This window comes from Lates calcarifer, linkage group LG5, assembly GCF_001640805.2.
Source record: "Lates calcarifer isolate ASB-BC8 linkage group LG5, TLL_Latcal_v3, whole genome shotgun sequence".
Classification (NCBI taxonomy): Eukaryota; Metazoa; Chordata; class Actinopteri; family Centropomidae; genus Lates; species Lates calcarifer.
The window spans coordinates 1,575,784-1,602,476 of NC_066837.1; the positions used below are offsets into that span (position 1 = coordinate 1,575,784).

The 26,693-nt window shown below is 42.8% G+C and overlaps 1 protein-coding gene and 1 long non-coding RNA gene across 2 annotated transcripts; both read right to left on the reverse strand.

The window, feature by feature from the left end:
• Positions 1–884: 884 nt before the first annotated feature.
• Positions 885–14,880, reverse strand: LOC108882537 (uncharacterized). The gene is made up of 3 exons (XR_001960808.2): positions 14,595–14,880; positions 2,961–3,211; positions 885–1,004 (listed from the first exon to the last, which is right to left on the reverse strand). It is a non-coding gene; the product is annotated as an uncharacterized LOC108882537 (long non-coding RNA).
• Positions 14,881–19,448: 4,568 nt separating this feature from the next.
• Positions 19,449–24,528, reverse strand: LOC108882536 (homeobox protein OTX1 B-like). Its single transcript, XM_018675075.2, is given in 5 exon segments — positions 19,449–20,494; positions 20,496–20,809; positions 21,838–21,989; positions 22,492–22,686; positions 24,187–24,528. Coding segments are annotated over 4 exon segments (1,065 nt in total). The 5' UTR covers positions 22,589–22,686; positions 24,187–24,528; the 3' UTR covers positions 19,449–19,992.
• Between the last annotated feature and the right edge of the window lie 2,165 nt (positions 24,529–26,693).

Here is a 26,693-nt window from a genome sequence, read left to right on the forward strand (position 1 = left end):
TCTTGGTCACACATTTGTTAAATAAGAAATTTACACTTTAGTACAACTTTGAGCTTCTATTTTACGCTACTTTATGTTTTTACAGTAATCCACTACACTTCAGGGGTAAATATTGTTCTCTCCATTTCATTTATTCAACGGCTGCAGCTTCTCATCAGTTACAGTTACAGCTGTTTCCACCTCCATGAGTTTGTGTTAATGCATCAACGATAATAATCCACGACAGATATCAGACACCAACACCGACGATTCTGCATAACAAGATTTACTTTTGAACTTTTAAGTACTTTTGTTCTTGATCCATGATCCAAAACTTCAGCTTTAGCTTTGTTAGTTTCTAAAACCGAACGAATGCTCAGAATAAATTTTTAAGACATTTTTTTAAAACTCTTTTTAAAGTTAAAATTCATTTAAGAAGCTTTAAGGAGCTGCACGCAGCCGTCAGATCTAACTTTATATGTAGAACTGTCACTGTTTATTCATGTTGTTGACTGTGGACTCACAAACTTAAGTGATAAAATAGAATAAAAAACAGAATAGAGTAGAAAAATCAGGGTCTGGAAATGATTACTCAGCCCAAAGGAAGCACACACCGTCTCAGTTTACGCTGTAAAACACTCACTTTTGTACTGCCTATTATTTGTCCTCTGTCACCTTAGCCCAGGCTAATCCTGTTCCCCCCACCCCCCAGTCCTGTCTTCATGTCAGATTTTTGCATGACTGCCTCGCTCACCTTTCTCCTCCTCTATGGATGAACTTTTCAACCCTTCAACTCTGCCCTCGTCCTCGGGGACAGAGGAGACCGAGTCCCGAAGGGGCATTCGCGTCTTCTTCTGTCTGAGTGTGACCTTTTAAAGTCTGCCGTCTCACAGAACTCACCCTGACGCCGCCCACGCCGTCATGTCACCTCTTGCCCGGCTGCGAGTCCCGCGGCCATGTTGGATACACCTAGACGCTGCGACCGACAGATGTGCTCTCTCTCTCTCCCTCCGTCATTGACGAGTCTGCACACAGAAGAAGCAGATTTCAGAGGAGTTCAACCGTCTGTTGATTAGAAATTCACATTCCAGGCACGTGCACTGACACGACATCCGTCATCCTGCGGACACTTTCACCGAAAACACAATTCTGGACTGTGGCGGTGCACAGATCAGTCTGGGAACGAAAGCTCCCATGTTAATACTAGTTCTGTTTTACATGGTTAGAATAATGTACAGGCCCTTAGGTGAGGAATCAGACCTCAAGGTGAAACCAGTTTGTTAAATTTGGCTGAAGATAGTTTTTAAGATATTTAACCTACAGATCAACAGCATCTAAACAACTTATTTCAACATGAATCAGGTTTGATCTACAGGCTGAAATACAGTCTCTGAAAATACTGAATCAATGCAACGTAAGCTTATTAAAATCTTTTACTTTTCAAGTCTTGAAAACGGAGAGAATCCGTTGCGTAGATCAGACGTTTCATGGGTCGACTCAGAACTTAACAAGTGAGACCTGAACTCAGAACTCCAGTCCTCCAGGTCATATTTAGTCTGATCAGTACTGCTTCATTTGTTGTGTAGCTGCAGGTCAGAGATCTGTGTCTATACGTCTCATCTGTATCTTCTGATCTACTTCAGACCGGGTCTGACTGTTCTAGAGTCCAGTTTACATCAGATCTCCATCTCCAGATTAGACGCATGAGGACATCTGAGGCCTTTTGAGCATGAATCTCTACCTCAGCCCTGCAAACTGTGTCTAGTGTGTTTAGTCCACAACGCACTGAGCTGATCATAAGAGAACAAACTGCTGCAAAAACCCCAACAGAGAGCTGCAGGACTGATCCTAAAACCAGGAAGTCACTTAGCATGTTAGCTCTTCCTGTTCCCTCGTCCCAGAGTCAGTGTGTTTCTGGTTAAATGTCTGAAATAAGGTCTGTGGTTTTAACACAAGCTCAAGACATTTTCAGGTTTTATTCTCCAACATAAAATGGGTCAGTAAATCCCCGCACTCCTGATGTTTGAAGCTTTTACGTGTCTTAAAAAAGGCGGTTGCTAACGAGTGTCTAAATGAGACTACAGAGGTTGTCGGGGACGTTAACATGAAAACCCATCTACTCACCAGTCCACCTTTACAGCCTCGGTTGTGTTTCTACTCACGCTCTTTCAAACTCTCACTAACTTTCTAAGAAGAAAGGCTTTTGTAGAAGAGCTCAGAGCTAAATGAAATGACCAGTTGGAAGCTTAGTGGTGGAGACGTTGACGTCATGTGACCGTGGTGTAGTTGGTTTATAGCCTAATCATTAGCTTCTTACTTCAAACATCAGAACAGTGGTGTTCATCTGTGAAGATGATCTGATCAACTAAACCTGAAGGATCAGAAACTTTAGCTGCTCACTGTTTATTTTCTGGAATAATCCAAAACACTATGAATAAATCCCACTGGCTTTTTGTGGAGGAACCAGGCTGATGCTCACTTCAGGACTGGACTACAGAAAGTCCCTCCAGGACTCTATAAAGACGTATATTTCTAAATGTGTAGATGTTGGTGCGACTTCAGTGGAAATCTAATAAAAATGTGAAGTCTTACAGGTATATATTAGACTTGACACATAGGAGTTGAGTCTGTGGTGCACATAAAGCAAAAGCAAAGTCAACAAAAAGAAAACATTGGATTCAGTTACACTCATATTTCTACAAGCTTCACCTCGACATCCAGCTTAAGTTTTGGGCTTCCTCCTCTTTGACTGGGAAGAGTCCAGTGTTTTTTAAGTGCTTTTTAAAGGCTCAGTTCACCCAAAAATGACAAAAAGCAGATGTATTTTCCTCTTGGTATCAAGCCATGCAGATTGTTTTGGTCTCAGAGGGTCAAACCAAAAGAAAGAACAAACAAAATATAAAATAATCTTTTTGTTATTAAAGGAGAAAATCATGAATAATTGAAGCATTTCTGGTTCTGTAGCGTCAGTCCAAACATACCAGTATCAGCGATGACACTTCTGCAGCGGGTCAAACTGCGGTTACTTTCACCTGACATGTCACGTCTCAGTCTGCTCCCGGCGGACCTGAGGAAGTCGGCTGGATTGTGGCGGTGTGTGTGTGTGTGTGTGTCGGTGGCGCCGCTCTGTCCGCCCTACGCCACGTCCACCTCCTCAGGCTCCTCGCTCCTTTATGTTGCTTTTATTTCGCCTTTCTTCTCCGTAAGAAATGAGCCAAAAACCCCAGAGGGTCTAAAACAGAGAGAGAGAGAGTAAAGGAGAAATGAGAGATAATAAGAGAGAGAGAGAGGGAGAGAGAAAGAAGGTGTAATTTAAAACTTGGAATTAGAGTGACGCAAATTGGGGTTAGGTGTCAGGAGAGCAACAACATGGCCGCCAGCGAGTGCATTTATAGTCCCACTGTTTACAGAGATTTCCTGTCAGTTCTTTCTGTGCAAACTGTGTGTTACATAAAGACATGCAATGGGAGAAAGGCACACACACACACACACACACACACACACAGACAGACATACAGACACAGATGAACAACACTGTCAATTTTCAACTGACTATTGTCATGGAAGTTTAACAGTTTTAGTGGTTTTTGTTTAACCAGAAACATCACTATATATCACTACCAGACTCCATAGAGAAAAACAGGGATTTTACCGGAGCAGCTGCTGGAATACCACTGCCTCCATCTGTTAGTGTGTCTGTGTTACTGTGTGGTACTTTACTTTTTTCCGACCAGGTAAAATTTGAACGGTGTTTTAAGAACGTTCTAAAGTGTTTGCATTAAAATCTGATGTTAACATCTGAGGTGTGGAGGTGGAGCAGTTGCTGACAGTTAACGTAGCAAGTGTTGGTTTAGTTATGCTAACACTGATGTTTATCTAAATATTTTTTACGTTATGATGCTGTTTTGGTGACCAGTGAATTAAGCCAACGTTAGCAAGGTAACGTTAGCTATGTAGCTAAACTTTAACATTAACTGAAATTAATTCGGCCACAGTTCAAATCTATAAAAATTTATTTGATTTGACAGAAAATTCATCTTCTCATTTGACGCAGTTTATCGTAACACAAAGTATAAAGTTGGTATTTTTCTTTGTTCTTCTTTACTTTTTAAAGGGGATCTCGTGACTTATAATAACCTAAGGATTGTTCGATTGTTTTCACTAAAAAAGAAAGTGTCTTTTCTGTGATGCAATAAAAATATTTTATAAGTGATTTCAGTGTGTTTTGGAGCCATATTTTAAAGCATATTTTCACGATTATCACAATAATACAGTTTATCGCAATTATTTTGACCAGGATAATCAAGACATGAAATTTTCATATCGTCCAGTTGCAGATTCACCAGTAAATATATATTAGGAGAAACATTATGATGTATCTGCAAAGTTGGACCCTGAACGTATCATCGCAATGAGAAAAAATGATCTGATGTTGCAAATCACAACTTGCATGAGGTGAATTTGGTGAAACAGGACTCGGGAAAACCAGTTTAGATGCAGATGCATGAGTTTATAGTGCAGCCACAGAGTTTCTCTTATCTATTGTCATGTCAGTCAACACTTTATCTTACTTTTCATTGACTGGCGTTGTTGCTGTGGAGTCATAACAGACAGAAATAGCCTCACACTCTGTATCTGTATGAATACGCTGCTCAATCACAGAGAGCAGGATACCAGGAAGAAATTAACCCCCTTTAAATGAAGGCCAGATGGATGGATGAAAGGATGAGAAGAAGAGGGAGGCAAGGGGGGGTGGAGGCATGTATGATCTCACTGCTCATTCTAATGAATACATAAAGGCGTCTTTCCGAGCCCCTCGGTGTCCCACCAGAGCCGGGGCATTATGGCGGCGGCGGCAGTGCGTCTTTGTTCTTCCCCCGCAGACGGAGCGACAGTGAAAGCAATCTGTCCTGTAGCGGAGCTGCATCCAGCAGCCCAGCCCTGATAAGGAGACCCCCTGGCCTCCCCCCTAGTATCTGGTCCAGCGGGCTAAGCTTCGCCTTTCTAATCCCTTTCAGAGGAGAGAGAGAGAAAAAAAAGGCGCTTTGATTATTTGCTGACCAATAAAGCCCAAACTGAGAGCAGAGGTGTCGTTTGTTTCAGGGGTTTTAGAGAAAGGTGGAGGTCTTGATTGGCACGTTTATTGGACGGCGTTTATCGTTTCTGGTGATCTGTCCGGCCACTTAATAACGTCCGCAGCATCAAGAGCAAAAGGGGTTTGTGCTTTTTGTTCATCCCCTTTCTCTCTTCTCTTGTATAAAAACAACTACTTAGAGAATGGATGCACTCTGAAAGAAGCTAATCTCGCCGTGTGGAGGGGCTTGGTTCAAAGGGCCACTCGGGCTGCAGTGGCAGGTACACGGTCCGGTCCAAAACTCAACCACAAAGGCCTAATTATAGCACACACAACCCTGCTCCCCCTTCATCCAGACTCGCAGAAACCTCCCGCGCAAAACCATCGACGATGCAAATGAACCAACGTAGGTTTGGGCGAGATAGCACCCGCGCTTTAAGCTATGCAAAAATATTCACAATTCCAAGCTGCAGAATGAACAGAAAAATAATAAGATATGAAAAGTAGGAGAAGAAATTATTATATTTTGCTTTGCTGGCTGTATATTTAGGCTGTCTGGAGTGTGCTGGGGATTTGTTACCGTCTATCACCTTTTTCCTCCCTCCCCTTCCCCTGCATCATCTTCCTCTAATTAAAGTGTTTGTTGTCACCCTCAGATCCGGGGTGTGAAATCAAGTTAGCAGTTTATGTAAGAGCCGTGGTGAAAATCAAACACTTTGTTCATCAGAAAGACAGGGACTTCAATCACTCCGAGCTGGGATATATGTTCCCATTGTTGACTTTGCTATCTGCATGCTAAGCCAATTTTCTACTTAAGTCTCCCAGCTTTTAAAAAATGTTATTTGGTTCCCTATGTGGTCTTAATTCTTACCCCTCGCTGATAAGCACAGCCGCGGCAGGCCGGGAAAATATAGGCCCAATTATAGAGGACTTTAAATTCCAAATCATTCTTGGGAAAATGGAAAAAAAAAAATTCTAATGAAAAAGTAGAGGAGGAGATCCGATGGTCAGACGGTCCAATGGTCCATTTCAGAAGCCCCTCACCCCCAATACCCCCTGTTCCCCAGAGGGACTCATCCAGCGGAGTTTAATACTTTTACCAGAAGAGCCAAGGGACACGTGGGGAGGAAAAACGACAAATTACAATCAGTTATTCTCGCCCAAGAGTCACCTGATTTCTACAAACCTCTGAATATTTAAAGCAATTAATCATATTTACACCCAGCTACTCTTAAAGTCAGTTTTTTGGGGGAGTAATGGTGGCCATGTTGGAGGACATCAGCTCCATGAGCAGACATATAAAATCTGTCTGATGCTAGCACAGATGCTAATATAAAGCAAGTATGATATTTATAGCTAGCAACACTAGCTGTTGTTTTTGGCTCTTAAGTATTATATGTCCTATCATTTCCTATCTTTTCAGGTGGTTGAAAAGATTTGTTGTGTTTCTGATGTTTGTTGGTACTGACTGTCTAAAGGCCACCACGCGTTAGAACGTCCGACATCAGTACTTCGTGAACTCGAGTGTTGAGTGTCACAGACTTAGTAAGATGGCTGCCGTGACTGTTTCGTGATTTCATGGGTTTGCGTATAAACAGTGCAAACTCACGTTTCACGTCTTCGCATTTTAAGCTTTTCACGTGTCATTTTACGCCTTAAGAAGAGGAAGATGGATGTGTAAGAAATGACGTGGTGTGAAAAGCAAATATTCGTAGTGATAATGCTAAATTACTGAAGGAAATAGGCGCGTTTTTCGTACACCATTAAGAACAGCGTTTTTTTCATGCAATTAATTCACACATCAATTAATTTTTCCAAACTACTGTTTTTGTCATGAGTACTTTCACACACGGCAAAAAAGCAACGTAATTTTTTTCAAAAGGCATTTCACATTTTTTATTCACGTTGTGCTGGATGTGAAATGGTCTGCTTTAAAAAATGTGACCAGGGTGCTTATTCAATCACAGGACCCACATGTTAAAGGATTTGACTCTAACTTAGCATAACTCAGGTTTGTTTGTTTATGAACAGGTTTTTACAGCCTCTCAGCCGTGACTTCGTTTGAAACAATCGGCCTTTAGAAAGTTGAAATCCATCCATCCTCTCCTCTCAGAAACTACGCACAGAGTCACAGCAATGCAGCACTATCTCTGATTTCCTTTTACCCAGGATGCCGTGCTCGCTGCACATTATTTTCACCCAGCGAGTTCCTCCATTATGGTGCCGGCTGCGGTTGCTAAGAGATTTGTGATGAAACTCCAAAGCCTCTATTGATATCGGTCAGCAGTGTTATTGTCCAGCTGGGCGGAGGCTCGGCCAGGTGTTGCGTCCCGTGAAGATAAATAAGCCGGCGTGGCGTGGAGAAGACCTCGGCCCGGTCCGGAGACTCAGACCCCCGGCCGGAGCTGCAGCTGCTGCCCAGACACAAATCCTGAGGGCGTGGGGGGGGGACAGGTGTGGCCTGATGTGGGCCGACCGAGGTGCTCCAGTGACAGCGACCTGGCAGAGATCTAACCTCGTCGTACCACCCACCCCCCCACTGCTAACCCCCCAACCCCTCCTCCCCCCTTTGCCCCCCCCTCCCCTCGGGGGGAAACAGGATCTGGTCCAGAGGGATAACAGAAGAGGAAGAGAATCCAATTCCTTATCCAGCCTGGCAACTGACTTAATTCCATTTTTGGCAGCCGACAACCAGACGACTGCTGCTGCTGCTGCTGCTGCTCCACCGCCTGCAGCCTCCCTGAGCTCAGGAAAATATGTAACTGTCTGGAAACAAGGAGGGAAGGAGCGGAGGAAGAAAGAAAGACGTCTCACAGGTTTTCATTTAGAATAGATTGGTAAAATCTTCTCATTCTCATTCTTTTGGTAATAAAACAGCTATAAATTAAATAATATTACACTGGACAAACACCAGCTAAAGGGATATTTCACAGCCTGGCAGCCCGGACGTCTTTCATATTATGTGGTTATAACCACCTCCATAGAAACCTATGAGGTTGCTGAGGTCTGGACCTCTGTAATTTTTCCCTCTCAGGCTGACGTTTCAATGAAAATGATTTTATTTTGTGAATTAAACGCAACATAAATCCACCTGCGACACATCAATCAACGGTCGAGTCAATACGTCAAATAAGTCTTAACTTCAAACAGTCAGAACTTCTTTCTCAGTGGAGGGAGGAACATTTTAGTTTCTTCAAAACCATCACATAATCACCTTAGGTACATATTAACACATTTACCACGTTCACATATCTGTTGAACCGGTCTGTTCACAACCTGTGGGACAGCAGTGCCTCCGAGTGGCATTTTCTATCAGCTAAACGATATCAAGCTAGCTAGCTAATTAGCTAGCGTTAGCCAATTCAATCTAGTGTTAGCTAGCTAGTTAGCTAGGCTTACTAGCAGTGCTTAATTTGTAAATCAGGAGGTCCTGAACACAGAGAGGGAGCTGTTCAGGTGGGTCAGGGGTAGCTAGCTAGCTAATGGTGCTAAAGATGTCACAACAGGTTGCTTTCAATGAATTCTGATGATTTGTGATATTGCTCTTGTGGACTTTACTGAAAACAAGTGTGTTTAGCTCATGTTTAAGGCTAAAACCAATACTGTGTTTGTTTTGGGTTCATGTGTGATGAAAATAAGTCAGTTTATATTGTAGTTAGTTATTTTATTTACTTATTTGTTTCAGAAAACTGTTAAGATAAACTATTTTCCCAAAATATTTTCAACTATTTGTCCTACAATTTGATTTGCTTTCTGTTTGTAGGTTACACTGTGATTCACATGCATCAAAAATTCACCAGACTGCAGGAGATTACATGTCTGAAACTCAAATTTACCTGGAAAAAAGGTAAAATAGTACAAATGTATAGCTACAAGATAAGCCACTCCACTTATGCTTTTGGTTAAAACTGATCTATAAATAATAATAAACGGGACATGGAAATACACATATAAAAATAAAGCTTGAAGAATAAGATCAAGAATAAACTAATTTCTGGATCTTGAGTTATTTTTTTAATTTGTCGGACGACTGAGGTCAAGAATTAACTCTGATGGAGGGAGGACAGAAATATGTAAAGCAGCAGTGACGGAGGAAAAATAAAATAAATGGACATCAGGAGACAGGTGAGTGACATATGGAAATATCAGAGAGTTTGCATAGGAGAGGAGGAAGAAAAAGATGAAAGCATGGAAAATGGAGGGATGACAGAAAATATGAGGAGGAAGGGAAGGAAGCAGGAAACTGCATGAAAGTGGCTTGGGTTGATATTGTTTGTCTAACGTCCATAAAGGAAAGAAAATGAAAAACAAGACTCAACCAACACAAAGTTAGGAGGGAGGAAAGGAAGGGAAGGAAGGAAGGATGAAGGAGACACCTCTTAAACCCCCCCCCACCCTCCCACCCACACATGAGAGGGAACAGCAACAGTTCCAGTCCGTTCGTCCTGTAAGAGTCGACCGCTGAGCCGAGCAGATTGAAAAGGAGGAGCTGAGGCCGTGGAGCATGAAAGAGGATAGAAGAAGAAGAAGACAACAGAAGAAGAGAGAATAAGAAGAAAGGGGATAGAGGGAGGAGGGGGGGAGGCAAGAAACAAGAGGGGAGGGTCAGTCTTCAAACGACCCCCCACTCCCCTTCACTTAAGAGACACTTTGTGGTGGTGGTGGGAGGGGGTCAAATTATTAACACTCCTACGGCCACTTTAAAGATGACAAAAGAGAGAGAGAGAGAGGGACACTGACGTTTCACCCAGTCGGTCACTTTCTACTTTAATTAGTCACTAAATTAACCCAACACACACACACACACACACACACACACATTATTAAAGAGGAAGATCCTTTTTCTTTAACCAGAAACATCACTACATATATCTGTACCAGACTCCAAAATCAGGAATTTAACCAGGAGCTGCTGGAATACCACTGCCTCCATCTGTTAGTGTGTCTGTGTTACTGTGTGGTACTTTACTTCAGTAAAGTAATCATGATTACTTCTTCCTCACTGAAAGTCACAGTAACACACACACACTAACAGATGGAGGCAGTGGTATTCCAGCAGCTCCTGGTTAAATCCCTGTTTTCATCAATGGAGTCTGGTAGAGATATATAGAGATGTTTCTGGATCTGACTCTTTAATAAAAAGCTCTGTCTCTGTAGGAATCCTATCATCATGTTGTCAGACACTTATAACAACTCAAGCACTTTAATAGACATACTTTTTAAAATCCCTATCAATCATTCAGACCCAAAAACATGGGAAATAAGATTTAAAAAGTGCCTCAAAACAATTTAAAGTTCTGGTTTAACAGAAAGTTAAAGGACATATTATTAACTTGTAATCAAAGCTGTGACATAAAGAAGCTGTGCAGGAAATGCACACAAAGTAGTATAAAATTAAAATACTGGAGCAAAGTACAAGTATATGGAAATTGTGCTTAAGTGTAGCACTTGAGTAAATGTATTTAGTTACTTTCCACTGCTGCTCATGTAACTGAGGGAGGAGGAAAACTGTCTTTCAGTGGTGGAGGAAGTATTCAGATCCTTTACAGAAGTAAAAGTACCACAAACACACTGACAGATGACAGCAGCTCCTAAATCCTGTTCTGTCAATGGAGTCTGGTACTGACAATTAGTTAAACTAATTTTCACTTTTTAATGCATTAAAGTGAAATTTATAAAGGTTCTTGCACCATAACAACTGTGCACCTGACACTGGCAAACTTTTACTTTTAAATCCATCCACGGCCACGACGACAGGAAGTGTGAGATGGCGTTTTAAGAACGGAGAGAGAGAAGGTGTACGTATGTTCGTTTCCTCTCTCTAATCATTAACATTACCTCGCTGTGAGGTCCAGATGTCGTCATCGCACTTTTCCAAATTGATTCCATTTAACGGAGATCTCATCTAGATTGGCTCTCAGAACTTAATTCTTTGTTTTATAATTTGCTCTTAATCGCCTTCCCTCTCTGCTAATGATAAGGCTGCAGCTCTGCTTAGACTAAAGCCTCTCATTGTGAGCCCCCTAAAGCTCTTAAATAAATAAGATTAGTGCATATCCCCTGTTACATTTGTGAATAAGACGAGTGCTATCAGATCTGCCCGTGATCCGTTTTATCCTCAACATCCCTGCCTGCTCCATCCCTCCATCATTTCTATGTGTGCCCTTTACTTGACCAAGACAAACTGAACTGAACAGGAGTTACTGGAATACTGCTGCCTCGATCTGAATACTTCAACAAACAAACTGAACGATCGAGGCAACTGTTATATATCACTACCAAACTCCATTGGGAAAAACAGGAATTTTACGAGGAGCTGCTGAAATAAAAAATGTAGAACAACAATCTGAGCACATGAGCAGCGGCCGGATTCACCTGTCAAACATCAGAAAATAAGGCCCAGGTTCAAGTTAACCTTTAGGTGTTTCCTCACAACAGAGCATGGTTTGCCAGCTGCAGATCTGTAGATCTGAGGAATTACATTAAAAAATGTCAGGATGTTAATCAGAGCACGTGGCGCTACGAGTGTTCAAAACCTGCACAGGGCACCTTTAACCTCTGCAGGACGATTTTGTGTTTTTGACGTTCCAGTTTCTGGCTGCAACAAACAAAGAAGAAAAACAACAAAACTACCCAGGAAACGTGGGCAACACGAGGCTACAGAGGCACCGGCAGCTTCCTGTTATATAACTGAATGTTTACATCAGTTACAATCAGTTGGCGATGGAGGGGGGAAGAGGTGAGTCTCACCTGGAGACCGATGAAGCTGAAACATGTGTGCACCTTTACGTTTACTGTTTCTCTGCAGCTGTGGCGTCTCTCTTAGAGCCACTCTTTGTTGATTTATCAACAACATCCCCAGAGTCTGGACTCTCCTGCTCTTAAAAAAACCTCAGTGTTTGTTTACACTCAGCCAACTTTAATCCCGGGTTCCCTGTGTTGCGCCAGCCCTGTCAGTCAAATCGGTGACAGCAGCACCGAAGGGCTCCTCAAACAGCCGGCACCCATAAACAAGCACCGACTCGTTACTGAAGCACCGGGGGAAAGTCGACCACAAACAAACCCCTCCCTGCGTGAAGCTCAATTAGCAAAACGCCTTCAGAGTGATCGGATAACGACGAGAAGTCACTGAAAATGGATCAGGGGATTCAACAGTTTACACTCAGTGTTGGTTACAGGCAGAAACGCTGCTCCACCACACTCCTCAGCGAAGGTTTATTAACATGCTGTGGGAGCTTCTTGTCATGTTCTGAGGTGATGGTGTTGGGTGGTTAAAGGTTGTTGCACAGGCAGCAGGAGAGCTGTTTTAACCCAAACCCTAACTCTGCCCAACATTTTAACCCACACAGCATGAAAGAGTTGGGTGTACGCACTGCACACGGTTTAAAAAGGTAAAGTCCTGTTAGTTATACGCAGACTGACGAGGCTGAGTTTAGAAGTTATTCTAAGGTGGTTGAGATGTACGTATTTATGGTACGTTCTGTTTCTATCGGAGGTCGGAACAGAGAGCGACGTCACCTTGAGTCAGAAAGTCAGAAAAGCTTTTGTTGTTGTTGCTCTTTGGAAGAATCAGAACACCTCAGAGAAGAATAAAAGGTGCTGAGATGTTTGTTTGTGCTGAGTCTTGAATTCTTTTTCAGGGTTGGTGGAGTTTCTCCGACTTTCCGACTTCAGGAGGCGTTCCAGCTGAAACTTCTGAGTACAACTGGAACGCAGCATGAGTCCAACATCAAGCTGTTGAAGCATCTTTAAACAGCATCCCACATTTTTAGGCCATTGTTGTGATTCGGTGACAAGTTTCTGCTTTAAACATCGACCATGTGAACACACACACTTCAGTAGAAACAGGTTTAACTACCTGAACAATTCCTGCTGTGACTCATCTCCCAGTTTGTTTCCAAACTGTCAACCTAAACTTTACAGAGCTCTCTGTCCTACAGTAATAACGTCTGAGCCCTACAGCTGATATGAAACCTAACTCATTACAGTCATTATCTTAATTTAGACTCATTCTTCCTTATTTTTTGTCCTGACCTGTCTGACGGTGCAGATTTATGTTTATCAGAGGAATCCTCCTTCACAGGAATTAAACCACGCCGCCATGTTTCTGTAAGAAGTCACAGATAAAATGTTGGAGCCCAGTTTTCCATTAGCGCTGAAACAGACCTGGATCACAGCTCAGCAGAAACACATTCCTCTCTGGCACTCCAAGACTCGACTTAATGGGGATTCCCTGGAAGGCACCGGCTCTCTTTTTTCTTTTTCTTCTTCTTTTTTTTTCTTCCTCTGCTGCTTCTTTAAGTGTTAATCCTTGGGAAACTTCCACCCGTAGCGGCTTGTTTGAAGCGAGCCAGTGGCTATCCGGCTAAGTACGGCCCCCAGTCATCTGAATCATTAGATTAGGCTTAGGCACGGCCCCGACAAAGAGATTCCCCATCGCCGTTTGTTTCGAGGAGAGGCCCCCGCTTCAGCCAGCACGGCCTCAGAAGTGAGAGGCACTTGGAGAGCGAATACATCAAACGTCGGAACCTGAAAACAAGATGCACTCCAGGTCTGCAGGGTCTGAGTTATGGTCCACACACCGGGTTACAGAGGAGGCCGAGAGCGCAGGAATCTGCTGCTTCCATTATTACCCTGAGGGCAGTTTACTTTATTGATCTTTTCTCATTATCATTAATCAGCTGGTCAGTGTCAGCCCCCTCTGATATTGATAAAGTAATAACGATCGCAAAGGGAATGAATGATCAGTTAATTGAAGAGAACAGACAGAAGTAACAGAATAAACGTCTACTACTTGGAGGATGAATGAAGCAGTAACAGTAATATATATATACATTATACAGTGGTGGAGGAAGTAATCAGATTCTTTACTTGAGTAAAAGAAGAAAAAAAAACACAGACACACTAACAGATGGAGGCAGTGGTATTCCAGCAGCTCCTCCTAAAATCCCTGTTTTTCATCTATGGAGTCTGGTAGAGATATATAGAGATGTTTCTGGATCTTCCTCTTTAATAAAAAGCTCTGTCTCTGGTAGGAATCCTATCATCATGTTGTCAGACATGTATAACAACTCAAGCACTTTAATAGACATACTTTTTAAAATCCCTATTATTCGTTCACATCCAAAAACATGGGAAAAAATTTAATAAATGCCTCAAAACAATTAAAAGTCCTGGTTTAACAGAAAGTTAAAGGACGTATTATTAACTTGTAATCAAAGCTGTGACAGAAATGTGCAGGAAATGCACACAAAGTAGTGTAAACTGATAAATACTGGAGCAAAGTGCTTGAGTAAATGTATTTAGTTACTTTCCACTGCTGCTCATGTAACTGATGGAAAACTGATCACTTTTGTGTTTTACTGCTTCACAGAGCTGATCTGTTTTCACATTATAAATAATCAAGCAAAAATCTCTAGTTTGAAATGTTGTTTTAGTTTGAAATGTTGTTTTTGGTTTTAAATTAGACACCATGAAGATAAATGAAGCTGTGGTGGATGAGGTGGAGTGTGTGGATGTTAAAGGAGGTTTTTATACTCACTGAGAGCTCAGGTTCCAGGTGTTCCAGGTCAGTCCTGATCAGGCCCCGCCCACCTGTAAGAGAAGAGGAAGTGACTTAAACGTCAGCCGAGCTTCCTCACATTGATCCATCATGTTTTCCGTCATCTGACCTTTGACCTCAGCTCTCACTTCTCCTCGACCTCGATAGGAAAATGAGGTGAAGAAGAACTGATAAGGAATCAAGAAAAGAAAGAATCCCACGGCACTAACACCGGGCTTCTTTTTAAATTAACTTTATTTATAACACAAGGAATTATGGGACGGCATTCTCTCCTTTCCTGAACATTTAGAGACCTGGACCAGCTCTGATCAGGGCTGGCACTCAGGATAGTTAAGTGTTAAAGTCTGACAGAAGTTTTGAAAACACACAAACTTTCATTCCACCACAGCCTCAAAAGTTGCTGGAATTTGAACTGAAATCACTTCAAAGACTCTGGTTTTGTCTCGTGCAGCATCTAATCTTCCTCCTTTGAAGACAAACGTCATTGTTTTTCCCGTCGCTGACAGCCCTGATAGGAATATTCATGTTGGTGGCGGCGGTGAGGAGGGTGAGGAGGGTGAGGAGGGGGGCGGTGTGTCTTTAGATTGGCTTCTTAAACAGCCGAGGAGCCATTTTGTGCAGAAGGAGTCCCGGACATGTCAGGGCTGTTGACAGTCTGTGCTCGGGATTAGTGGGCCAGCGGCGAGGCAATCCCTAATCCCTCACTGTATCGTAATCTATTTACCCGCCGTGCTAAAAGGATTTCCATATGAAACTATACACACAGAGATGCTGGAAGTCTTCAAAATCATAACTCATCATTTGGCTTTTTACCCACTTTTCCTCTGCTTTTTTTCTCCCCCTTCAACTTCGACCAAAGCACAGCTGCTGTGTTAGTTTGACTCGCAGCAGGAAATAAAGACGAGGACGAACCCACGAGAAAAACATCTCACACGACCAGAGAGAAGTTAAAATCACTAAAATCATTCTGTTATTTCTCTAAACGACACCATGGATTAAAGGAAACTGTTGTTGGCTACGAGAGGATTTCCTATATTGTTTCTTACCGTGTTAGATTATATTTCAGTATCAGGGATCATGTTGACAGACCTGCAGTGTTTTGCAGCGCTGCTTCATTTGAAGCTAAAAAAACTCATTATTTTAGGTTTTTTTAATGTATACAGTCAACTGTTGTCACAGCCACTTCAGTGTCTGTGTTTCCGCAGGCAGCAGCAGTGCTGTGTATTTAATATCACCTACCCACCTGTCTGTTATCAGTTGTGTTTAGTGTTAGAGAGCAGAGCCCTTATTTTCGGTTTACCGCTGTCGCCCATTTGTCCAGTGTCCTGCACATGTCCCATCATGCACAGCCTCTTGAAAAGTAACGCTGTTTGGCTCTATTTAAAAAAATAATAACAAAACAGCGCGTGTCTTGCTCGTGCCTGGGACAGAAAGACATTTACAGCAACCTGAGGCAAAAAATAACTATACCAGCAACAACATATGAAGGCAAGTTTGATATATTGTACAAATAAAGCACCAAACAGGTCTGTTTAATAACTTCAACAACCTGACGACACATTCTTCACCAATAATCCAGGTTCAGCTCCTCAAACTAAATAAAAATCTAAATAATTAAATGAAATAATTCATAGATTTCTTAATATGGACGCGCCGGCGAGTGACAGACGAAACCATTTGTGCATCATAGGGGGAACAAGTAAGTCAATAAAAACAACTAGGTCAATAAAAATTAGGAAGATAACAATAACAAGCAAATATGACTCGTAAACACATTAGATTGTCATAAATATGTATATTTGGCAAATTATTCAGGCAGATTATTAAAGACTTAGACAGCCCCCGTTGACCCAGGGCTCAGGACAACTGACCCGGAAATCACTACATCAACCCCGTTAGCGGCTAACCGTTAGCTGCTAGTAGTCGGTAACACAAACTCAGTAAAGTTGAAAGTTCAAACCTGGCGTTTTCAGAGCAAACAGTTCTGGGGTACTACATACCTTACAGGACCTTCTTCTGTTTCCATTCGGCTCACACCGATGAAGTGACAGAAGCTGGCCGGTGGTTAGCATGTTGTATTTCCCCGTTGTATAAACACTCACTCAATAAAGCCTGGATTTCACTGTCGGTGAATTGGTCCATGTTTTGTTCCATTTTTAGGAGTTAAACGTCGTTACGAGATGTTGTTTACACGGAGAACGTCTTACGTCCGTTTTTTAAAATGGCCGCTCGTTTTCGACCAATCAACGGACATTTACGTCACTCAAATTTCTTGACAGTCTCTACTGTGAAGAAGAAGCTCAAGATGTCCGTCAAAATGGCGTCCTAAGAACGACGGTCGCTCTCAGTTCTCGCAGTGAAGACACTGAGAGAAAGATCGTGTGATACGACCAAAAGCTCCAGAACAGCCATTTACAATCCTCAGTAATTCCAGCAATCTCATCGCACAAATGCTAACAGTTAGCTTAGTTGTTTGTGTTATACCTCCCAGCCACTGGTGGCAGCACTGAGCGCACTGAAGCGGAGCAGCACCTCAGTCAGGTAATGAGGAAGAAATCCAGCCACATGTCAGATTTTATTCATGTAGTTTTACCAGGTGTTTGATAATTATTGTATTTATATGATAATTTAGCTTCACAGCCTTTAAAAGTACTAGAAATTAAACGAGTTTAGTTTAATGTTTTTTTTTTGTAAGAGTAAAATGACAGAAAGCTAATTTGGAACTAGCCTCAGTATTAACCCACTAAACATGTCAGTAATGTACTACTGAAAACTGACTCTGGATCTGCCGTTAATGATCACCACTGACATCCAGTGACTGACCACTGTCGCTACTCTCAGCCCAGCCACCTGTCATTTTATTTATTAAAGAAACCTCCTAAACCACGTCACCCACAGGTGAGCCACATGGTGACACCTGCACAGCATCTGACCAGTCCTGTGCTCACAGCGGGGCGTCAGGCGACTGTGTTGAACAGCAAAACCCTCTGTCTTTCCAGACCCAGCGAAGAGTCTGTACACAAACCTCCAGCCTCCTGTCATGGTTCAGGTCCACATGAAGCTGCCTCCTCCTCTGTGAATCATTTATTCTGGGACCGTGGAGCTGCTTCTTCAGGAGGCCTGAGAGGACACTTTGATGTCTTCTGGCCTTGTCAGGAAAACTGAGGTGATCCCCTGAGAAGTGTTTTCTCTTTTTCTTTTTTTTTTGTTCCAGGGGCTTTCTGCAGGATTGAAAAGCTAAAAAACCCGAGTCACTTTGTCACTACAAAGGCGAGGAATAGAAGTTCATGCCCCCGGGGGAGAGGCTGGTGGGGTAATAAGACATCCAGAACAGCTGTTCAGAGAGGGGCGTCCTCTCCGCCTGAACACGGCCTGGAGATTAGTTTGTCCTGGTGTGGTAAATCCTGGCTGGTGTTTGCACGAGGCCGGTGAAGCCCAGCAGGACGCAGAGCGGGCAAACACGCGGTGTGGACGCCATGTTTACCAGAAAACTTGTTTGTCCAGCTGCTGGAGGGGACGCCGCCAGGAAGCCGGGGACGGATGTTAATTAAAATCGTGATTCGTGCCTTTTTTCCTCGGATCAAATGAGTTGTACATTACCGACGACACGGACAAACAAACAGCGGCCGATGCCAGTGTACATGTTTGCTAACCTGCCGGGCTGCGAGTCCACCTCTGCAGGAGGGGAGGGGGGTTTGATTATTGACTCACCGGCTGGATATTCCTCCGGGTACCAGAGATAACATTCACACTGCCGTCACATCCCGGGAGCCTCGGCAGGTTCAGATGATTGTTTCAGGCTGGAAACACGTCACTGTGTGTGTTTTAAAGCATCTTCATTAAAACTCACAGTTTGATCCACGGCTGTGTTTTCATTTCTGGTGTTTGGACAGTCGACTGACATTTATACCAACGAGGACAGGAGTTTTAAATCAGAGCTCATGGGGGTGAAGTTAAAGGACATAGACCTGTACAGAACAGAACAGCAGATGATTTAACTGACGACACATCTGATCAGAAATAATCAGAACCAATGTTTGGTCTTTTCTCTTGGTGAATAATCAGTTTATTCAGATTCAGTCTGCTCACTGTGATATTCATTTGACTTGTTTTAACACTCGTGATTTTGCACCGTCAGGACCTGCTCTGTTCCCTTGAGCAAGGCACTTAAAGTTTGCTCTCAGGATTGTGCAGCTTTTCATTTATGGAGAGGATGTTTTTCTTGTCTCATAAACGTCTGTAACTTCTTCAGTTTGTACGTCACATGTTAGAGAGACGTTAAAGAACATTTTTGCCACAGGTAATAACGTTGGTGATCAGTTCTCCTGCAGCTCCGGGTTCAGATGAACATCTGCTCAGGAAAAAGTCAAAGATTCGAGTTTCACATAAAAAGTTTTTAGATGAGACTTTAACTACGACTCCCATGGTGCATTCAGCGAGAAACATTCAGCACTGAGTTTAAACCTGTCAGGTGAGCCGTTTTCTCCTCTCTGCAGCGATCGCCGAGCTCATGGTAGTGTAGTGTTAATTATAAAGCTGTAGTCCTGAGAGTGAAACAGGAAACAGAAACCAGCTCTGACTTTGCATCAGTTTAAAACTCACATCAAGTTAAATTTGCCGCAGCAGATGAATCTGAGTTGACTGTGAAATGTTGCAGGTTTTTACTGAGACGGATCCTTTAATCCGACAGTCAGCCTGTGTTTACACTGGGCAGCTTCCAGGTGAGAATGTGTGTGAATAAATAAAAGCAACAATCGTTTGTTTCTGGATCGAAACCTGCTGCTGATTTGAACTGTTCTGCTGACTCGACACAATCACTGCAGAAATAACAGGTGTTTTAACAAGACTTTATTATAAAGACACGAATGTACATCTCTCAGATCTCCATCGAATACTCACATTGCGTGTCTAAATTCACATTGTTATTTTTATTTTTTCCTCTGCAAAGAACAAATAACCAAAAAAAAAAATCTTTCACCTTATAAACAAGTGCTGCAATTCAGTCTCCAAAAATACAACACCCACAGGCCGGACGACGAGTTTCTGAACAAGATTCAAGTTGGAAATCAGATAGAAATGAACATCAGCAACCTGAAAATCATAGCAGCATCATGTTTGTTTTTAAAGAGGAGCCCACTGAGTCTGATTTCTGACTTTTTGTTTTTAATCTCAGGTTCCACTGTTAAAGGCCTTCAGAAGTTCTGGAGTAGAAAAATAATCCCGGTCATAACGTCGCCTCAGTTCGTTCACAAATAAACTTTTCTTTTTAAAAAAACGTCTCTACTGTCAGTTTAAAGGATCTTCAAAAAAATAAAACCACCGACGACGGAGAGAATACTTCTTTGAGAGCGTAGAAGAAGAAGAGGAGGAGGAGGAGTCACAGCACCTGGAAACGCCACGACGCCTGGTCTTTGTAGTCCAAACAGTCGGAGGCGTTGAAGTTGAGCTTCCAGGCCGAAGCCGCCGTCTGCTCTTTGTAATCCAGACAGTCTGTGGAGTTGAAGGCGAGGCCGGGCGCGCTGTACGCCTGGTGGTGGTGGTGCGGCGGGTGGTGGTGGTGGTGGTGGTGCCCAGACGTCTGGCCGATGTGGTGGTGCGGGTGCCCCGACATGGAGCCGCCGGTCATGGGGCTGAGCTGGTGCGGGTGGTGCGGGTGGTGGTGGGAGTGCATGGGCGCCAGGTACGAGCCACAGTCCACGCCGCCGAAGTAGGAGCCTGAGGCGGAGGCCGGGTAGCCCTGACCGTACGCCGCCGCCGCTGCCGCCGTCTGGCTGTACGACACCGGATAGGAGGCGGTGGAGGAGGAGGAGGAGGACACGGAGCGCTGCATGCAGGAGGCGCTGGCGGGGGCGGCGGCAGCGGGGTCCGGCAGCGCCGCCTGGAGCCGGGGCCGGGGAGATGGGCGCCGGGCTCCAGATGGACGACACGGGGGCGGTGACGGAGGTAGAGGAGCTGAGGAGACCAGGACCACCGAGACCGGAGGAGACAGAGGAGACGGAGGAGGAGGAGGAGGAAGAGGAGGAGGTGGTGGAGGAGGAGCTGGACACCGCCGGCGGCGTGAACTGACCGCTGCTCTCCGAGCCGGTGCTCTCTCTGGTCGGAGACGACTTCTTCTTCAGGGGCTTCACCTTGGAGCTGCTGCTGCTGCTCTGCTGCTGCTGCCGACATTTAGCTCGTCTGTTCTTAAACCACACCTGAGGAGGAGGAGCAGAGGTCAAAGGTCAGCGTCACGTATCAGCTGGGTCACAAATAAAAAACTAAAACCCTGACTGAGCAGGAGCTGAACACACTTTACTGACGGCCCTCTGCACATGAGGAGCCGTGACCTTTGACCTTTACTGTTGGTCAGAGTCCACACACTTTAAAGGAGCAGTTCACCAAAAACCACCTCACTTTCATCCAACAAACAACAAGTCTCTCTGCAGGTCTGGATGAACTGACCCGTTAAATCTTCTTCTGTTGTTTTTTTACGAGTGTAGAATTTCTCTGCCACAACAACGAAACGTTTTTAGTAAAACTGCAGCAGAAGAAAACAAAACTAAAAGTGTTGAAATGAAAATGTTTTACTTGAGACGGAAGCAGGAGGATTTTCAAAGTAAAATGACACAAAAACTGCATTTAAATAAGTACAACAGAGAAAATAACGTTTTAACCTGCTCTGCTTTTATTGTGAAAAGTTCCAGTTTTTAGTTTCATAAGGATTTAATTTAATTTAATTTAATTTAATTTAATTTAATTTAATTTCTCTTTGAGCTAAAGCCAGGCTGCACTTACAGACTATTTTTACAGAGCTTTTTTTTTTACAGTGTGTGACGAGAACATTTTATTTTTTCTTGTAGAAAATGTTCAGACATGAGTTTAACACCATGTGAGTGAGTTACCTGTCACAGGTGAATCAGCAGGAAACAGGAAGCAGCTTCATCACAGAGAGGCCGCACTCTGATTAAAGACCTGTCTCTACTTGATTCTACTTCACATTGACTTGTTTTTTTCTTTTACTCTCACACCGGAGCTGATCCTGAACACACCAGAGACCAGAACACAGAGACCACCAGAGACCACCGGAGACCGTCAAACCCGGGCTCCGGTGTGGACTAAAACCCTGTGTCGGATCATCAGATGATCAGACTCTGTTTCCTGCTCCTTTCCTTCTCTTTCCCCTCAGACACTTTTCAAACTGTAAATCGTCTCCTCCTCCTCGTAGGTGAGTGAAGAGTCTGACCTGCACTCTGGACTCCGGCAGGTTGATCTTCAGCGCCACCTCCTCCCTCATGAAGATGTCCGGGTAGCGCGTCTTGGCGAACAGCGACTCCAGGATGTCCAGCTGCGTCCGGGTGAAGGTGGTCCGCTCCCGGCGCTGCTTCCGCGGGTTGGCTGGAGGAAAAAAAAAACAAAGAAATAAAATGAGTGTTGATGATCGGAGGCTTTAACATCTAGAGACTGAGTCCACGCGGCTGCGGTCATTTATTTCCCTCACGTTTACCCGCAGTTTCTCCAGCTTTTAAAAGCCTCTGTCCTCCTGAGGAGCCCGCGGGTTTCTGAGCGTCCATCAAGAAAATAAAGCGACTGACACTTTGACACATTTCAGAGTAAAACCGGGAAAAAAACAACGAAAACACGTTTGAATTTACGGGCCTTAAACGCACCACAGCGCAGACTTTAACTGAACAGGTTATGAAAACACTCTCAGACTAAATCGATATTTTCCACTTTTCTAAAAGTTTTCTTTCTCCTTCAGAGCTGACTGAGTTTTTCTGGACCTGCAGAGGAAGTTCAGACCAGGACCAGTTCAGTTTCAGGTGGAAACTCTGGATCTTTGGTGTGTGTGTTTTAGTGTGTGTGTGTGTGTGTGTGTGTGATCCGGTCTGGTCCGTACCGGGGTAGCCCACAGACGGGTGCAGCAGGTCCATGGCGGCTCCGCTCAGGCCCAGTCCGTTCATCCCGTACGGGGCCTGTTTGAGATAAGACATCATGCTAGAAGCGGGGAGAGGGGAGGGAGAGGGAGGGAGAGGGGGGAGACCGCGGTCTGAGGACGGACAGAGGAGCTGCAGATCTCCCGGTGTTCAGGCTCCTGGAAGAGACAGAAACCCGGTCTGAGTCTGAGTCTGAGTCTGATCAGGCTGCAGGTGTGAGACGGAAATAAAAGAGTGAAACTCATTTATTGAAAACATCAACAGTTTTAGAGAATGACACAAAGAGAATGGAAATGACACTTAAAGTTCAGATTGTTGGCTGATTCCAACCTGTCTCCAGACTTTCCTTTAGTATTATTATTATATTATTATTAATTATTATTAGTATTTATTTATTATTAGCAGAGAAGCTGGATGAGTTCAGGGAGAAAAACAGGAGATATTTTCTTGATGTATTTAGTTAATAAATCAGATGAAAGGTGAAGCAGTAAAATCACTTCATCTTGTTTCTGTTCATTCTGCAGTGAAATAAAGAAATCAAATATCTGATCTTTAAAAAACACATTATTACATTTATTTACTCCGACAGGCCTGTTATCACTCTCACCTTCATTACGCTTTAATTAATTCAATAGCTCACAATTAAATCGACACACGGTTTAAATGACTGTTCTCACCTGCAAACACACTCAGATACTGTCTCACACACACACACACACACACACACACACACACACACACAGTTTAATCTGTTGAAAAATAAAATTCAATAATTTTTTTTAAAATTATTTATTATCACATCACCTCCTGCGCTCAGATCTCTCAGAATAGAAATGAATTGTTTATAGATTTTAAACCTGCGCTGTTTAATAAACCACGTGTGTTTTTATTTGTTTATATCTCAGGTTTTCTGCTGTAAAGAAGAATCCTCATAAAATCACAAAAACTACATCAATAAATTCAGTTCTGACACTTTACTGACGTTAAACCTGCAGTTTCCTGAGAAACAGAAATAAAACCAGAGCTGTGTTTCAATAATTCAACATCACACAGCTGATGTTTTCTAAAAAACAAAAGTGCTCAGACGGTTTTTTCCTGCAGTTTAATTTAACTAATGACCTGTTAAGTTAATTTGATGTGAGACAATGTATTTAGATAAGAGTTCCCATAATCCACCGGGCTCCTTTCAGCAGGTAAACGCTGCTCACACTGAGACTTTATTTCCATAAACCGCAGGAGGAAAACAGCCTGAAAACAAACTGTGTGTAAATGAAGCGCCATTAAAATTCAGAGGAGCTGTGACCGGCCAGGAGAGCAGGGCCGAGCCGAGCCGAGCCGAGATAAAACACACCTGGGGGAAAAAAGTCCAGGTACACCTAATTTATAAAGTTAAACACGAGCTTTTAACGCGCGGATTTTACGCAAAGAAAAGTTTTATTTTAACGTGCAGATTATTTTTTTAAATCTGTATTTTGATTTTAACATTTAACAGGATAAAGTTTGATTTATTTTAAGTTTTATTTTTCACATTTTAAGAAATAAAAACTTTTCCAGTCATCAAATATTTTTTTTAAAAACTTGGAGCTAAATATTTTTTCAGCAGGAAAAACACACCTGAGGAATAAAATAAAATAAAATAAATCAGGTAGATGTCTCACCTTCTTCTGGCTCCTTGTTTTAAAATTAAATTTAAAAAATCCAGTTAAAAGTCAAAGCTCCAGAGTTTGAGAAATATCCACATGGAGGACAGGTGATCGCCTTCAGCTCCGCGTGCAGCTCTCACCTGTTCGTCGGTTATAAAACGAACATTTCACCGTGAAATAAAAAAAAAGAGAAAGAAATAAAACAACCGGAGCGGTGTGTGTGTGTGTGTGTGTGAGGAGAAAAAGAGTTCCGCTCTCGCGCGCTCTCTCTCCAGCCGGTGTTGACGGACGGAGATTGATGCTTCGTCTCCGGGGCCTGCGCCTCTATGAGTCAGGAAAGCACGCGGGTCTGAGCCGCTCTGAGCCAATCGCGGCGCTAAGAGGAGTTTACGGGGCCCACGCGGGCGACCAATCAGACCGCGCGAGGTTCCGTGCCCCCCCAGCCCCCACCAACCCACCCCGCCCGAAACAGAAACAGAAACACCCTTTAAAAAAGAAAAAGGTATATGTCACGTGACACGAGTGAAAAGTTTGGGTCAGAAAGTTGGATCCCGAGAATTAACGACTCATACGATCGTTTTACAGCGAAGATTAAAAAAAATATTAAAGTCTAATTAAGGTGTTTATGTGTTGGAATAATGTTAATATTTAATTATAACAACAGCCGAACCACGTGTCTCTGTTTTTAACCTTTACAGCAGGATAAATTTAATTAAAAATACACATTTGTGTTTTTTTATTTTGCTTTTATCGCCTTGTATAAAACGTGGCCGCTGTTTGTAGCCATTTCAAGCAGAAACCAGACCCATAAAATGTCACTCAGCGCCACAAAATAAACCTTTTTCCGTTGCAACAAACAGCCTCCGAGCTGCTGTAAAGGCCACGGCTTATATCTTGTTTCCAGTCTAAATATTACCGCGAACATATTTCCACGAAAACTCTTCCCTCGAGTGATACACGAGGTGTTTTCATCCCTCATTCACTCCGGAGGAGGTTTTCAGAAAATAAAGAAAAGAAAATAAATAAATACTGAGGCTTCAGTGCAGCAGCTGCAGGAGAAATGATGCTGTTGTAATTTATTATATTTGTAAATGAAATAAACACGTCGCTATAAGACGACCGTTGCTGTAAAAACGCCTTTATGTTACGTAAATGTAGATACGCTCAAAGTAAACATAAAAATAAATGACGTATTTATAAATAAACAAATAAATAACTGGTTAAAATCACGTGCAGGAAGCACCAGCTGAAATCTAACGTTATGGCGGCCGTGTGAGGTAAAAATAAAATAATCATATAATTTAAAAAAAAAAAAAACGAAAATAACATAAATAAGCTGAAAAATCTTTGTCGCCTCATTTCCTGCGCGTGTCGAAATTATCCGCGGCCGACGGCAACAAAGACGGTGATTGATCACAAGTATCAAGATATCAAATGGACGGAGTCATTGTTGTTGTGAAGAGGGTTTTTTTAGGGTCTAATCCCAAATTGCAGGAGTATTTTCTTAATACTAAGCCCGTAAATCCAGGGATCAGCGGCCTAAAGAGGTGTGTGTGTGTGTGTGTGTGTGTGTGTGTGTGTGTGTGTGTTGGAGGAGGTGGTGGGGGTTAAGTTTTTGGAGAGGCTTATTAAAAGCATGATGCATAAAATCCATGGAGGAGGTTGCTGCTGCTGCACACCATCACACTTTATATAAACAGAGAGAGAGGGAGCCTGCAGACTGAGACCAGGGCAGAAAAAACCCTTTTAAAATCAGCTGACAGCGGTGAGTTTGGCTGCAGGCTGAGCAGGTGAAGCTGGGACAGAGGGAAAACACATGGAGCAGCACGAGGAGGAAGGAGGGAAACTCTCAGGTAAGAAAAACCTCAGCCTTTAAGTGTTTGTAGCTAAAATGAATAAACTAAAAAGTGTTTTTAAAAAGCTGCTAAAAACACTTTTATCATCACTGAAACTCTTCCTGGAGGGTGTGTTTGTGTTTATAACTTCAGATCTTTGTGGTGATAAACTGATAAAGTCCAGCTGTGGTTTTAAAATAAACAACAAATAGAAATGTTGATCTGATGCTCTCAGATCAGTTTGGAGGATTTCTGCTGACTGAAAACTGAAACTGGTTTTAAAAGTAATCATGGAGGGAAAATAAGGATTTAAAATCTTTTCTGGGAGACATTAGGTGACGGGTCAGTGACGTAGAAATGGAAATAAGCCTGAATGTGGTTATGTAACAGCTCCATGTTAACTCAGAGCCACCTGTTGTTTAAACCACTGATGCAATTTTAAATATCACTGATTTTAAAAAGTCGCTTTTAAATGAGGTCAAATTTCCTGTTTTATTTACATTTATAATCTGAACTTTTCCTCTAAAAAGACCGGAAAATGTATTTAAAACAAGTGTAATAGCTGATTATCTTTGCTTGGTAAATGATTTTACAGCAGCTGAAATAAAATTAAAAAACTTAAACTGTATTAAAACATTATTAAAAAGACTCATTTTAAAACCATTAAATTAAAAACATTCCTGAAGT